General features: G+C 35.5%; 1 protein-coding gene across 1 annotated transcript in view; it reads left to right on the forward strand.

Annotated features, from left to right (window-relative positions):
* Positions 1-16,763, forward strand: part of LOC150106415 (NADPH-dependent diflavin oxidoreductase 1-like) — a 72,797-nt gene that overhangs the window by 7,370 nt on the left and 48,664 nt on the right. The window contains exon 2 of the mRNA XM_090392434.1: positions 6,981-7,685. Coding sequence (XP_090248560.1) covers positions 7,013-7,685 — 673 coding nt within the window. The 5' untranslated portion in view covers positions 6,981-7,012. The remainder of the gene's footprint in view (positions 1-6,980; positions 7,686-16,763) is intronic.

The following is a 16,763-nucleotide window of genomic DNA, read 5'->3' on the forward strand; positions in this document are numbered from 1 at the left end:
CACACCTCGAATATTCACCCCTGATATATATATATATATATATATATATATAGTGTTAGGAATTGTAGAGGTCTGAAGCAGATTTTAATCGGAGGAGGATACAAAATTTTATGCTCGTGGATAGGCTTATGTGTTCGTCAGACATGTTGTAATAGGTTTCACGGTATAAAAAGAACACAGATGGTTAAGAAAATAACTATTTATTAACTTAAAAGCTAATATTTCGCTGGTATTATATCCAGCATCTTCAGAGCACACAACACAAAGTTTGTTACAATGTCAAGACAACCACAATCCGGTGTAACAGTGGGGACAGTATAAGTGATTGCAGCATGCAACACAAGACTAAAGTCCTAATATGGCGCCATCTAGGTTAAAAAAAAAAAAAAATTCAAAGTTTTGAAATAGTAGTCCAAATGATAAAAATAATAAATATTAATTTGGTCTTAGGATGACTGTCTCCCAAATCTTTGGTAGATTTATACAGCCATATTTGTTAAGGTTTGGAGTATGTTTCAAGGCTTCTGTTGATTCCAGGAACAACCTCTCTGACTTGTAGAAGTTTCTGTGCATTACTTTTGTTTCTTTCCAATTGATCAGGTGTGCAGGGGTATCCAAAGCATGGTCTGCCAGACCCGACTTACCATAGCGAAAGTGTCGGATATATTTTTTGTGTTCACTGAGGCGGATGTCCACATTTCTTCCTGTCTGTCCGTAGTAGGCTTGATGGCAAGAACAGGGCACTTCATAGACACCTGGATGTGATAAAGGAGTGCATTTGTCCTTAGGTGAATGGATGAGAGTTGCTAATTTTATATAAGGTTTAAATACTGTGCGTAATTGGTGTTTGTTAAGCACCCTAGATATCTTTTCAGATGTGCCTTTAATGTATGGGATGGTGATGGTTTTGCTGTAGTCTTCTGTGGTAGATAGAGGGGATTTATGGGTAGCATTTAGTATGTTATCTATTTTACGGGGATTATAACCATTGTTTAAGAAGGTTTGACGTAGGTGAGAAAGCTAAGCAGTGAGAGCAATGTCATTGGAACAGATTGCTCTAGCTCTATGGGTTAGTGTTTTTAAGATACCATATTGTTGAGAAGGGTGATGGTGTGATTGTTTGTATAAGTATCTCCTTGTATGTGTGGGTTTTCTGTAAACAGAAAATGATAAGGAACCTTCTGGAAGACGTGTGATCAGTGTGTCCAAGAAAGGCAGGCAGTCATTGGCTTCTAGTTCCATTGTAAAGTGGATTTTAGGATGCTGGCTATTTAGATGCACTAAAAACGTATTCAATGTGTCTGGGCCATGTGGCCAAATGGCAAACACATCGTCAACATAGCGTAGCCAGAGACTAGGTTTGAGAGTGGCTGTGTTGATAGCTAATTTTTCCAGATGTTCTATGTAGAAGTTGGCTAAGGGGGGAGAAAGAGGTGAACCCATAGCTGTCCCATCTAACTGTTTGTATATTTTTCCTTTCCATGTAAAATAACCTGCCTGTACTGTGAATTTAAATAGCTGGAATATATCTGGGGGAAATTGTGAATTTAGTAAGATCTTTCTTCTCAGAAATAAGACAGGATATGACAAAGTTTACTAGATTATCGTTCTCACTCCACTGAAGAATGCTAAGGAGATTAATTTTTAAGTTAAGTTTATTATTATTATGCAAGATCATAAAGCTTGAATTATTTGAGTACTGAATGGTTTTTTTGAATGAAAATGTGGAAATGGAGGTACTCAAATAATTCAAGCTTTAGGATCTATTTTCTCTTCTGGGATTGACTTGCACATTTATCAGCAAAACCCTGGATGGAATTTGGGATTAGTGATTAGGAGGGAGATGTGAATGAAAACACAAAAACAACTTACTAAGTTGGGCTTCCATCATGTTGGATAGGTACCAGACTAGTAGTGACAGCTTAAATAGTGAAATATTGTAATAAATGAATTTTAATTAGTGCTCAATAGCAATACAAATTAATTTTTTTTTTTTAATGAGACTCCTGTCCACAAAAGGTTATGAGTATCTTAGTATCATGCTGACAATTTCTTTATTATTATTAATTTTTATTTTATTTATTTTGGAGAGGATATTATTTATTTTGGATAGTAATTATTATTATTCTCAGGGGCTCACTTTAGTGAGTACGGGCGTGGCAAACTCAAGGTACCTGATGCTGGACCATGCCTTACTTCATGTAATATACATCTGTTATATTATCTGTAGACTGGTCCCTCCTCTTCCTCCCTTGCTTCTTTCTTTCTTTCTTTCTTCTCTTCTTGCTCCTTCCCCCGAATGCTATTAAAGTATTCGAAGGGAATCTTTCCTATTTTGCTGTGTCATTTCGTCTTGTGCTAACAGGACATTATCAAACACTGCAACACGATCAGGCCATCAAAAAATGTTCATACCGCATTGTCCGTCGCGCGGGTTACCAAGGGACGCGTTCGGGTTTTAGGCAGAGGGACCCATTTGAAAAATATGTTACAGTCTCCCTTAGACACCACTCCTCGGCACTCTGCTAGAGGAAACTCCATTAATGGGTCCGCTACCCATTTGGGGAGGTGTTTGTGGCAGCGCAAAGAAATGGTTCTGCAAAAGGATGGAAATGGCAACAACAATGGCACCAGACTATGGCTTTAGGCAACTGGAACATCTTCTCTCTGACAGGGAAGGAGTTGGAACTGGTCGAGGAAGCCAAGCGCTACCGGCTAGACTTAGTCAGGCTTTCTTTGACCAAGAGGAGAGGCTCTGGAACTGTCGACCTGGATAAGGGGTGGAAGCTCTACTACTCTGGTGTGAACCCGACAATGTCTGCTCAGGTGGGTGTGGGGATACTCACAAGCCCCCAGCTGTCAGACTGTGTTGCTGAGTGGATCCCATTGGGGAGGACGGATATGTGTGTTAAGGCTTCAGATGGAAAACCATGATTTGGCTGTGGTGCAAACCTATGCACCTAATCTGGAGTCAGAATACTCTGCCTTCCTGCTTTTGACAGGGTGGCAGACATGGAATCAGGCCTGCTAATGGATGACTTCAATGCACATGTTGGAACAGATGACCAAACATGGAGGGAGGAACGGTGCCCCTGACCTTAACGTGAATGGATTGAAATTATTGGACTTCTGCTGTACTAACAACTTGTCCATAATGAATATCTTCTTCCACCACTGAGAAGTCCATAAGTATACCTGGTACAGGGATACACTAGAACAAAGGTCTCTGATTGACTTCTTTATGGTGTCAGCAGACCTATTTTCCTCAGTGTTGGACATTTGTGTGAGGAACTGTCAACTGACCACCACCTTGTTGTGTGCACTCTACAGCTTCAGAAACCAGATGCTACCATCAACGCTGGTAGGCCTAAGTAGGTACACTGAGCGAAATGGGAGGCTGTGAGGAAGAATTTCGCAGATGACATTTCCTCCAGGTTTAAAGAGATTCTCAAGCATGCTGCAGATGTTGAGGAGGAGTGGAAGCTGTTCAGAACAGCTGTCACTGCCTCTGCACTCTCATGCTGTGGCAGAAAGCGGCTTGATGTGGCAACAGGCAGTGAGAAAAGGACACCTTGGTGGAACCAAGAAATCCAAAAAACTGTCCGGGCAAAAAAGGAGTCCTACCTAACATGGCTTAGGGTCAGGTCACCTGAGATGCGTTTGCGGTATGCTGAGGCAAGAAAAGCTGCTGCTGAGGCAGTAAAGACAGCAAAGCAGAAGGCTTGAGAATCTTTTGGAGAAAGATTAGACTCATCCTATGCAAATGCAAACAAAGTATTCTGGCAGACCATCTGCCACCTTAAAAAAAAACATCAAGCTGGCAAGTGGATGATATGATTTATGCATAGCATGGAAAATTGTAAAACTGTTTTAACAAAAAAATAGCAAGATAAAATTAATTATAAATGTATCACAAGTGAGGAACTTGTGATACATTTATAACTAAGAAAATGAATGTTTTTTTTTTTTTTTTTGAGTAAACCTTTTAACCTGGAACAGTTGAAATTGTGACCATATGATACACAACAGACAGAAATAAATTGTATTGGATGGTATTTTGAGAAAAAATAGTTAAATTCTTCTCAGAAAGAACAGAGACAGAGTCTATTTTTGCTAAGTGAATAATGAATATATTATTCAACATGGAGGGTAGAGTTGTGAGAAAGAACTGTCCCAGTTGGAAAGGAAACAGGAATATATAAAAATTCATAAATATGATCAGCAGCAATTTACCTGGGCATTGGATTGTTATGATGGCAGTCATATCTGAAATGTATCTCACTTAAACCAGATTTCTAATCCAGTATTATTAGGTATTTTAAATTAGCTAAGGGGTGTCATAAAATACTCTGTCTTTTATGTTGAAAGTTATATTAATAATTGCTTCAGTTAAAATAAGCAGCATGGTAAAGCATTTGCTGATATTTGCAGATGTGGCCTTAGAGAAGGATATGAGTAGGCCATTAGTGGGCAAGTGAGTGGAGCTACCAGTTCTGTGTAAGAACTTAAAATTTGGTAGGCAAGAACAGAATGCAGAGTATCCAATTAATGGGGAAATTTTAAAGAAGGTGGAGGAGTTGAGAGATATGGTCATAGTGGTGGACAATGACTTGAATTTTAGGGATAACATTGCTAAAACCATGAGGACTTCACAATGGATTATGGCAGGTTTTCAAGGGAGATGAGAATATCTTAGAGAGGATTCAGAGAAGATTCATTCAGTTGGGTCTCTGGAGACAGATTGAGAGAATATAATTGCAAAAACTAATGAATAGGAGAGGAGATATGATTGAGAATATATATATATACATATATATACATATTGTTATATACCTTTTTTTACTTCTATTACCTTTACTATCTATATATATTTGTATGTTTCACTACTCACTCATACACAATTATTTCCCTTCTAGTTTCTGTAATAGTTTTTCAATAAATCTAGCAAATAAGCTATCACCCTTCTATCCTTAAACAAACTAAAATTCAGGCCGCTATTAAATTTAGTCACGTGCAATTCTTTCATTCATAAGGGCTTTGTCAAAGTATGGAACAAGGTCTTAAAATATATCCTTTGAGACAGTCCGCCTGTTAAATATTGACGAATTTATATTTTTGTTGTGCCAGCCAATACATAGGATAGATGAGACTCTTATCCAAGGTGGCTCTCTCAGAGTATTACACAGTGATGAACTTTCTAACACTAATTCAACTAATCTCAATCACTTTATTTTTGCATGCAGTCGTGGTCTGGAGAATCAAGCTATGTTCATATATCCCTCCCGCTAGGTTCAATAATAATTTTATGAGTGGCTATTTGAATTCATAAGACAGGCTAGATTCAGGCGAATGCTATAAAACATATTTAATTAGGTTTAAAAGATATACATGAGAAAATTTTAAGTACATGGTTAACATAATCACTTTCCTAGTAAAATTCTGATATCATTACTAACGCAAGAATACATGCATAATAACTAGATCCACAGAGTTTTCTATAAACATACAAACTTCAAGCTTAATTTAACATTATCTTCAATCACTCTCTGATCACTACTCATATCTCACAATATGTCTCAGTTATCTCACACAAAGATCCCTTCTAGGGAGACATTCTTCAAAACAGGGATAGGTCACTGCCAAATTGGGATAATCTCTAAAGTTCTCTACAGCATGTCCATACACAAATTAACCTATAGAGTTCACTCAAATCTTTAATTGGAAATCAGATACTTTGACATTCTACGTTACCGTCCCATGGAATAGCTTTCTGTTCTATCATCAACCTTGTCTGGACATCAAGGCACCTTTGTTCTGCGATTCTCCGAATCACTTACAATAACATCACGTCCTGGTTCCCCGAGTCGATAAGGCGATGTGCCACTCTGGACTTTCTCTGGTACCGCAGGCACACATTTGGATTATCGGTCACTCGATATGGCTTAGCTACTCTATTATGAAGAGATAGCTAACCTTGCCTCACAAACATCGATAGGCCTCTCACGACTTCTACGGCTGACCCGGAATCTTCACGTTGGCGGAGAGCGCGAGCCAACGTCCACGAGCACAGGAAACAGGAACCAAAAAGCCCGTGTGGGGGGAGCTTGACCCTTATATTCTTCCCCTTTTTTCTCGGAGATTCTCATGCTTAGCTACATTTTTTACTGCACGGCACTCATCCACGTGGCATGGCATTCTTCCGAGAATGCATTCTCACTTCGCTTTCCTTATAATTTCTCTTTCCCTTAAATCATACGTTATACTGGACGGCTAAAGTGTGACCCTTGGACTTTAGCTTACACTCAACTTGCTTTCATACAATACATAGAATGGGATACTCTAATTAAATTATAATCTTATATAAATTCCTCTATTTGACTCTGTACAAATGGGTTAAGTCTCACTTTTCTTATGCTAAACATTTCTTCAGTTTTGCCTTAAAGTTATAATGTACAATTTTATTTCCTTGCCAAAGCACAACATTCTCTGCCTACAATTAAAGATAGTTGTTCCTGAATAAAAATAATCTTTTGTCCCAACTTCTGATTATTCAGGACACAACAATATATATATATATATAGTTGGTGAATGATTGATACCAGATTAACATTAAGGGAGACAGAGGAAGAATAAGAGGCCATTAGAAGCAGTATAAGGAGGATGTGAGCAAGGAGCAGCTTCTTTGCATGGAGAGTGGTTGGTTGGTGGAATGCATTGCCTGAGAGTTTGATCTCATTGTGTGAGAGTGTGTACCTCTCATCATGAGTCTTGATTCCTTTGAGGTCGTGTGTTAATAATATGATTAGTTGTCAAGTAGTATGTTACGGATTATGTTGTTTGGTATAAAAATAAATAAACTATGTTGAATAGCTCAATAAGTATAGGAGCCATATCAGCATTATAATTAGTTTTATAGATATAACAATTTGTAAATGGATTGTCTAATAAGGAAGTAACTTTTTTTTTTCTTCTTTATATAGATGTCAAAGATACTTCCAGGTAATATTTCAGGATGACAGACAGAAAATTAACAATCCTATATGGAAGTCAAACTGGGACTGCCCAGGATACTGCAGAAAGGATAGGAAGAAAAGCTAAACGATATCATTTTGAAATAAATGTTGTTTCTTTGGATGAATATCCTGTTTTTAATTTTATTAAGGAGCATGTTGTTTTATTTATCTGTTCTACTACTGGTCAGGGAGAAGAACCTGACAACATGAAAAAATTTTGGAAATTTCTTCTTCGAAAAAATCTTCCTGAGAATTTGCTTAGCAACATTGTTTTCTCTGTGATTGGTTTGGGTGATTCTTCTTATCAAAAATTCAACTTTGTTGGTAAAAAACTGTATAAGCGACTTATTCAGTTGGGAGGTTCTAGTCTACTCTCTCCAGCATTTGCTGATGATCAACATGAGTTAGGACCTGATGCAGTGATAGATCCTTGGTTACAGTTGTTTTGGAATAAACTACTGGAAATACATCCTTTATCAAATGGATTGCAGATTATTAGTGAAAATACTTTACCTTCTCCAAAATATAAAGTAAATTTTATTTTAAATGAAAAAAAAGATAATAGTAACATGCAGAAAGAAAATAAGCACCTAGTAAAAATGGTTGAGAATCAGCATGTCACAGCCCCCTCTCATTTTCAAGATGTACGCCTTATAAAGTTTGATATTAACGGTGAGTAATAAAATCCTAAAGTGTTGATTTCTAATACTGTGTGTGTATTCATATTAACTATTTAATGTTTTTTTAAAAAAAAACATCTGCTACAAAACACAAGGCACTGACATCCAAGTAATTCTGGAAACAATTCAGAATTTTAACAAATATAGCATTGTCTTTTTGTCTCTTATCATGATAAAGTCCTCTCATGGTGTCCAGGCAGCCATAAACTACTTTAAATTCAGCCTGAGGCTCAAGGCTGTAAGTGTTAGAATCCATAGTGGTGACTACTAAGTGATAAGCCTCCTGTTAATGACTGCATGTCTTCTCCCTGGTTGTCATTATATAGCAAAGTAGTATGCCTGAGTGGTTCATTAATTTTTTAGTTACTATCACAGATTTGGTTCTGGGATATTATTATAATAATAAGTTAACTTAAGAAATTGAGTGAGAGACAAAGAAAATTCAACAATATCTTTATTTACCAACAATTAATATTGTTGAATTTTTTTTCTGTTAAAGCAACTTGTTATTGCTTTAACAGAATGTTTGTTTCACAAGGGCTATATGAAAATTTGCATTATTAATATCAGACTTAAAGAACATAAACACCACACAAGATTTCTTGTCTCTCAAGATAACAGGATTTGATGAGAATACCAAACTTATAAGGCACAGTTTCTTCCACTCTTAACAGTAGCTATGGAAATCTAATTAGCTTGTACCTGTTTTCCTTTGAAAGCAAAAAGATAGTTTGTGCACAACTTTTCTTAAAAAAAGAATGTATTTCTTTTTCCACATCTTCTCTACATCAGTTGTTTTTCTATTCTCTTAAAATATAAAGATAATTTTTAAGCTCCCCTTTTCCTTGTGGAAACTTTAACTTCCTTAAGAAAAGTTGCACACAAATTATTATCTGACCTCCCTGGAATTGGACTCATTGTGGGAGGTACACACTTTTGCACACAATGCTCATCCAACCATGCCTTAAACTGATTCAATATGTCTACATTCACAACACACTTAGGCAATTCATTCTGCTCTCCATGCAAGGAACCTTTTCCTTACTCCTCTGCTCGCACCCTCCTTATACAGTTTCCAGTGATGACCTCTTATTCTCACCTTCCTTCCCATTCTATGAAAAATCTCTTCCATGTCAACCTGATAACAACCCCTGACTAGCTTATATGTCTCAATCATATCTCTCCCTCTTTCTCCTATTCATGAAGCTTTGCAACTTATATTCTCTCAATCTGTCCTCGTACTCCACATTCCAAAAGCCCTTATACGATGACATCATAACTTGTTTATTTCTGCATGTCAGGGTTTTCCGCATCATTGCTATTATATGATGTGATGTCTTTGCAACTTGTGCAATGTGGCCCCTGAATTTCAGTTCCTTGTTCACCACTACTCCCAGATCTCTCATCTCCTCTACTTCCTTTAAAGTTCCCCCACCAAGTGTATACTTGATGGGGAAACCTTGTAACTTTTCAAGCCATGGCATTGTTCCAAAATGACTGCTGAGTCTGAGTCTCTCTCATAATCACCAGTCTTATAGTGGAACATAACCCCCCCCCCCCTTCTTAACAGAGAATTCCACATGTTTGGCAGCTTCCCAGAACAAGACTGCATGGTCACTCTCCCCAATTGGATGCAGAGTATCTACCTTGGTTATGGATATATCTTCTGATGCTATTATCAGATCCAACACTCTCAAATCCCTTGTCCCTCTCTCTAACATGTTTCATATAATTAACCCTTAGCAACTATATAAATTCAACTTCCATCTTGTCTAGCTCCCTTTCCTCCCTCCAGTCAATGTCCCCATAGTTAGTCTCTCATAATAATTGTTTGGCCTACACTCATTGTGCTAATCTGCCGATACATGACATACATCTTCCTGTGCACCCCTGGTCTATAGCAGCACCCAACAATGTGTTTTGTCCTATTTGCCTCTATCGCACACCAAACAGCCTCAAATGAGCCATCTCCCTCAGACCTAAAATCCTCTTTAAGTTCTAATTTTATTGGCTGTAATTCTTCAGCTATCATCAGCAGCAATACCCCACCTATCCTCCATGAAAATACAATACCCTTTACATTCTAGCTCTGTAACTATATCATTTTCAGTCAACCAGGTCTGTCTCACTGATGCCTATAATTTTTGGTCAAGTTGAGCTGACCAATGCCAAAAACTCCTCACTCCTTATTGCTGATACTACTTGCATTTGTGTACAATTATTTCAACATCCCTTTGTACCTACCCATAGTTAGCTTTGTGTAATGACATTACCAACCCATTCAAATCAGAAACCTGTGAAATCCCATTTGGCATTGCATAATCATTGCAATACACATTCTCGTTTATCACAAAGGCCAGACACGTGCTTGATTTCAACCTCCTTAATATTTCTAGTTTTCCTAGTTTTGCACTACCACACTAACTAAACACTTTCTCTCCAAACATCTAACTCCAAAACCACTTAAATGTAGTCCATCGGGCATATACAAGTCCTTTTGTCCATCAAATTCACTCCGTACATCAATAAACTGCACACACCATTCCTCCCACAGTCTTCTCATTGGCAATCATGGCCCTTCTTCTCAGTTTCCTATTGTACCAAGACAGCAGACTCACAGTCTTTACTTTCTTACTTTTCATTTTTGCTTCTACTAACAACTCTTTCATATCTTCTCTCATTGTATATTTCTCAACTTCAAATCATTTGTGCCTGCCAAAGCAAGTAACTCGTTCACTCAATTCTCCTGCATACTTAGAGCTTCACTAATATTCTTTATCTTCACACATGCTTTCATCAATTTCTCATTAAGTATACTGCTTATCATCGAATCCCCAGTTTCTTGTGGTTTTTATGCTTTTCCCATTCATTCTTTCTTTCATTCTTCATCCTTATATACCACACGGCATTCATTTCTCCATTGGCTTGAACTCACATTTTGTCCTGTGAAGGAGTCCGTGCAAGTGTGCAATTTCTTTCCATGCCAGCATCTCATCATCCACATTGTTACCACTTCCTTCAAAGTCTCATTTGTATTTTGTGCAGTAACATTCACTACTTCCACTACCTTCTCCACAACACTTTGACAATGCTACTTTATATCCATAATATCAATCACTTCGTTCTTTCCCTTCTGACACGATTCACATTTCTTATACTCACAAAACATTTCCAACAGTATTTTCTACATTCTTGCTCTCATACCACAAATCATTCACTCTTGGCAACGAATGCATTAAATAAACTTTTAGTAGCAGATGTCATACACATGTTGAAGAATTTAATGAAAGATATCCAGATGTCATTTAATATAGGAACTTGATTTCTGTTCAGAGAAATCTCTGTCAATGGATAACTGTATTTGATTCTTCTAGACGTCTTATATTAAATCCTTTCTTTTAATATTACATGGTAATCAGCATTCATTTTGATAAAATCATGGAGATTACTACAATGTTAATAATTACTTTTAATTTCCTGGAACTTCTACGTCCATATGCATATGAACAGGGACGGCCATCTGGGGGGTGCAGTTGGTGCAATGCACCCGGCCCCACAATCGAGTGGGCACAGTCTGTACACATTTGCGGAAACGTATTTTTTTTTCTTCTAATTTTGCTTATAACTAAAGGGATTTCATCGACATTATTTTAGGGACCCCAGTAATAATAATATCTCTGTGTTTCTCTATTGTATTAGGGCTTTTGCTTAACCCTTTTGATGCATTTATGCAGTGTATAAAAATTAACAAACACGATTTCATTTTTAAGCCCTAAAATGCCTGATTCATCATTAGTTTTTTTCTTATCTGTTACACATTTGGCTCGTTATCGAAACCGTTAAAAAATATTTATTATATTCTTTATATATGGTTAGTCTAGAGCAGAGGTGGACAACCCTTAACATGCCTGCCAAAAGTGGCATGCCACTGACTTTTTTTTTTTTTCGGCATGCAACCCAGGGCTCATCTTAAAAAATAATTAAATAAAAAAATACATTTCAAATATCTTCGCTGACATATATTTTAACTTAATATAATACAATTTTATTAAGTACAGCTATACCAAATAAAAATGCAATAATTAATTAAACTCTACCAACTGTTTCATAATAATAAATAATAAGAAAAACGTATTGTAAAACCTCTTACCTGCAAATGATTTTGGCACAGTAAAACAAAAAAAACATTCAAAATATAACAGGTTAACATAACGTTTACTGAACACAAAACAAAAGTATTAAATAATTAAAATAAATATTTAACACAAACAAAAGTAACCTGTCTCACCAACTAGCACACAAAAACTATTTACAATTAATTATTGTTTGAAGTAATAAAAAAAATAAACACCAAAAAATAAATAGGTTTACTATTTAGGGGCCTAGTTTTACTAACACGTATATTGCTTAATATGTATTTATTTAAATATGCGCTTTTTTTTTTGCTATGTCATTAATCATTTCCGAAAAATTACAATTTTTGGCAATTTCCTTTTCGATGCTTAATATAGCAAGTGCATTTAAGTGTTCTTCGCACATACTTGACCGAAGATAATTCTTCGCAATGTTAATTTGCTAAAAGAATGCTCTGCACTTGCTATAGTAACTGGTAACGTAAAGAAAATTTTCAATACAGTTAGCACATTTGGGAATAGTTCATTATAACTATTATTTAGTATATTTGCAATATGTCTTGCGCGTTATTTACATTTTTTTGGTCCAAGATCAATTCTTGTAACAAATCAATTTCATGGATTAAGTCTTCATTTACATCTTTACTATAATATTTTACAAAATCCTTTGATCGGTTTTCTAGTTAATTTTTTTCTAACGTTTTTATATCAGTGATTAATTTAAAATAAGAAATAACATTGGGTATGATGAATTTTTTTCTTGACAATTATTCATAACACTATTACACTTTTTTTATAATCTTTGTCAAGTAGCTTTATTTTATCCTCCTACATGTTTCGCCAATCTTTTTCTATTGGCATCCTCAGGGAATACAAACTAGTAAGCTAAAATGAAGGTTACAGACTAGGTTATAACTGATGGTTCTAATTCATACAAAAAATTGGTATTGTGCGTGACAATGTGCGTGTCTCGTTAACGTGATTTATTCGTTATGGTTCATTACGTAATTGTTATGAAAGTTCATTTCTTTGATGTTTAATGATCTGATAAAAGTTTTCCAAATTTCTGGTAAAATTAGACCTTGATTCTTGTTTAGGTTTTCAGTTTTACAGGCGACTGTAGCTGCTTCTTTAAAGGTTCTTGAATGGTAGTTATCTTCTATGTATTGCATAAGGCTCTTATCCCACTCAATGTGATGGTTAGTAGAGGCAAAGTGGCATGAAAGGCCTGAAATGTCTTGTCTGTTATTTCTGACATCCTATGTGTTCTTTCTTTCTTGTTTCAAAGCTTTTGACCTACCTAACTAATACCACACGAGCAAGGTATATTATATATTCCAGAGTACTTGTAGAATGGGTGAGGATCTTTCGGTGATCTTAAAAATTTCCGAATAGTGTTGATTGGTTTGAATGCCATTCTGATCTTATGTGGTTTTAAAAGGTTAGCTAATTTTTTGGAAAGGTTGCTGACAAAAGGAATCGTAATTGTACTGATGTATTGGACGTCATCACGTTGTCGATGTGGTATATCAGTAAAGAGAATCTTGTTATAGAGTCTTTTTGGGTAACCATTTAAAGAAAGTTCTCTGGATATTGTGGTTAATTCCGTTAGTAGGTCATCCTTGTCTGTCGTATACTGTATAGCTCTTTTCTTGAGACTATGGATAATGCTAAGTTTCTGAACTTTGTGATGAGCTGAGTTGAAATGGAGGTAACGTCCAGTATTTGTAGGTTTTCTGTATACAGATAGGTTGATACTATTATTGGATTGTTTCTTTATTAAAATGTCAAGGAATGGCAGTTTTTTATCTTTTTCCATTTCTAATGTGAATTTGATGGTATTGTGGAAACTATTGATTTATTGAGGTAATTCATTAGTTCTTCTTTCGTATGATCCCAAATGATAAAGATGTCATCTACATATCTGTACCAAATTTTCGGTTTTGGAATGATCTGGGTTAAGATTTTTTTCTCTAGATCTTCCATGAATAAATAAGTCAGCACAAGGAGGTGATAGGGGGCTACCCATCGCTAATCTAGTGAGTTGTTTGTAGATCGTTTTTTGCCAAATAAAATAGTTAGAAGTTAAACAGTGATTGAACAAAGTAGTGATGTTTTTCGGGAACAAGTTGTCTAAGATGTTGATGACTTCAACCACTGGAATGTTAGTAAACAGCGATGTAATGTCCAGGCTTGCTAGTATATCCTCTTCAAAAATAGGGATGTTTTTTATTTTATCTATAAAATGTTTTGAGGTTTTAATATAAGTATCCGAGACGTGAATGTGTTGTTGTAAAATCTTCGCAAGATACTTGGACAGTTGGTAAGTGGGAGAATAGATTCCATCGACTATTGGACGTAATGGTATACCTTCTTTATGAATTTTTGGAAGGCCATACAATCTAGGAGTAAGTGGGTGCATAGATTTTAGTTTTTTTATAATTTCTATAGGCCAGTTATTCATTCCACGTAATAATTCATTGGTGTCATTATGGTTTTTTGTGGTAGGATCTCTACTGAGAACTTCATATACAGACCTGTCAGATAATAGATTTTTAATTTTTTCTTCATAATCTTTAGTATTTAATATAACTGTATTATTACCTTTGTCGGCTTTGAGTATGATGATATCTTTATTATTCCTTAATTTGAGAAGCGTTCTTCTTTCCATTTGGTTAGAGTTGGTGTTAGGAGATGTTGACTGAGCTGAAAGCATTATGCTGCTTTTTAATCATAAGTCATTAGCTATTGGAACTGGTAGTAATGAGAAGGCTTTTTCTAAGTTGCAGATGAACTCTATTTTAGGAATGACAGTGGGTTTTAAAGCAAAATTGAATCTTTTTTTGAGGATAGAGATCTCAGGTTTACTTAAAATGTGTTTAGATAGGTTAATTATCACTTGGTTATCTGGTAGAGACAGTTTGCAGTTGCTATGATTATCATACAGTATGTTGAATTTATCAATTTTGTGTCTTTTTGCTGTGATTAAATGTTTTGGTAAAACTGTTGCTAATCATATTGTCTAATAGTTGCCATGTCTCAGCGTCAAGATTATTAGAGATATCTGTGAATAAATTATGGCACTGTGGGTCTATTTTCTAAGCATGAATCTCGTATGGTGAATTCTTTCTCTAAGAAGAGCATACGAAGTTCGTTGGTAAATCAAGTTGGCTTGTCTAGTTTTATAATATTGTTTCAAACGAAGAAATTTTGGGATCACGATATTGTCTCTACATCTTTTTAAAAAAGTCAGATTTTAAACCTTTGAGATCGCGTACCATTTGTTTGGTGAACTCGTTGATCCTGTTCATTATGTTGAATTTTTTTCTTGACAATTATTCATAAGACTATTACACTTTCTTTATAATCTTTGTCAAGTAGCTTTATTTTATCCTCCTACATGTTTCGCCAATCTTTTTCTATTAACCTATCTAAACACGTTTTAAGTAAACCTGAGATCTCTATCCTCAAAAAAGGATTCAATTTTGCTTTAAAACCCACTGTCATTCCTAAAATAGAGTTCATCTGCAACTTAGAAAAAGCCTTCTCATTACTACCAGTTCCAATAGCTAATGACTTATGATTAAAAAGCAGCATAATGCTTTCAGCTCAGTCAACATCTCCTAACACCAACTCTAACCAAATGGAAAGAAGAACGCTTCTCAAATTAAGGAATAATAAAGATATCATCATACTCAAAGCCGACAAAGGTAATAATACAGTTATATTAAATACTAAAGATTATGAAGAAAAAATTAAAAATCTATTATCTGACAGGTCTGTATATGAAGTTCTCAGTAGAGATCCTACCACAAAAAACCATAATGACACCAATGAATTATTACGTGGAATGAATAACTGGCCTATAGAAATTATAAAAAAAACTAAAATCTATGCACCCACTTACTCCTAGATTGTATGGCCTTCCAAAAATTCATAAAGAAGGTATACCATTACGTCCAATAGTCGATGGAATCTATTCTCCCACTTACCAACTGTCCAAGTATCTTGCGAAGATTTTACAACAACACATTCACGTCTCGGATACTTATATTAAAACCTCAAAACATTTTATAGATAAAATAAAAAACATCCCTATTTTTGAAGAGGATATACTAGCAAGCCTGGACATTACATCGCTGTTTACTAACATTCCAGTGGTTGAAGTCATCAACATCTTAGACAACTTGTTCCCGAAAAACATCACTACTTTGTTCAATCACTGTTTAACTTCTAACTATTTTATTTGGCAAAAAACGATCTACAAACAACTCACTAGATTAGCGATGGGTAGCCCCCTATCACCTCCTTGTGCTGACTTATTTATTCATGGAAGATCTAGAGAAAAAAATCTTAACCCAGATCATTCCAAAACCGAAAATTTGGTACAGATATGTAGATGACATCTTTATCATTTGGGATCATACGAAAGAAGAACTAATGAATTACCTCAATAAATCAATAGTTTCCACAATACCATCAAATTCACATTAGAAATGGAAAAAGATAAAAAACTGCCATTCCTTGACATTTTAATAAAGAAACAATCCAATAATAGTATCAACCTATCTGTATACAGAAAACCTACAAATACTGGACGTTACCTCCATTTCAACTCAGCTCATCACAAAGTTCAGAAACTTAGCATTATCCATAGTCTCAAGAAAAGAGCTATACAGTATACGACAGACAAGGATGACCTACTAACGGAATTAACCACAATATCCAGAGAACTTTCTTTAAATGGTTACCCAAAAAGACTCTATAACAAGATTCTCTTTACTGATATACCACATCGACAACGTGATGACGTCCAATACATCAGTACAATTACGATTCCTTTTGTCAGCAACCTTTCCAAAAAATTAGCTAACCTTTTAAAACCACATAAGATCAGAATGGCATTCAAACCAATCAACACTATTCGGAAATTTTTA

Source organism: Typopeltis vanoorti, chromosome 5, assembly GCF_054136105.1.
Source record: "Typopeltis vanoorti isolate ZY-2024b chromosome 5, IOZ_Tvanoo_1.0, whole genome shotgun sequence".
Taxonomy (NCBI): domain Eukaryota; kingdom Metazoa; phylum Arthropoda; class Arachnida; order Uropygi; family Thelyphonidae; genus Typopeltis; species Typopeltis vanoorti.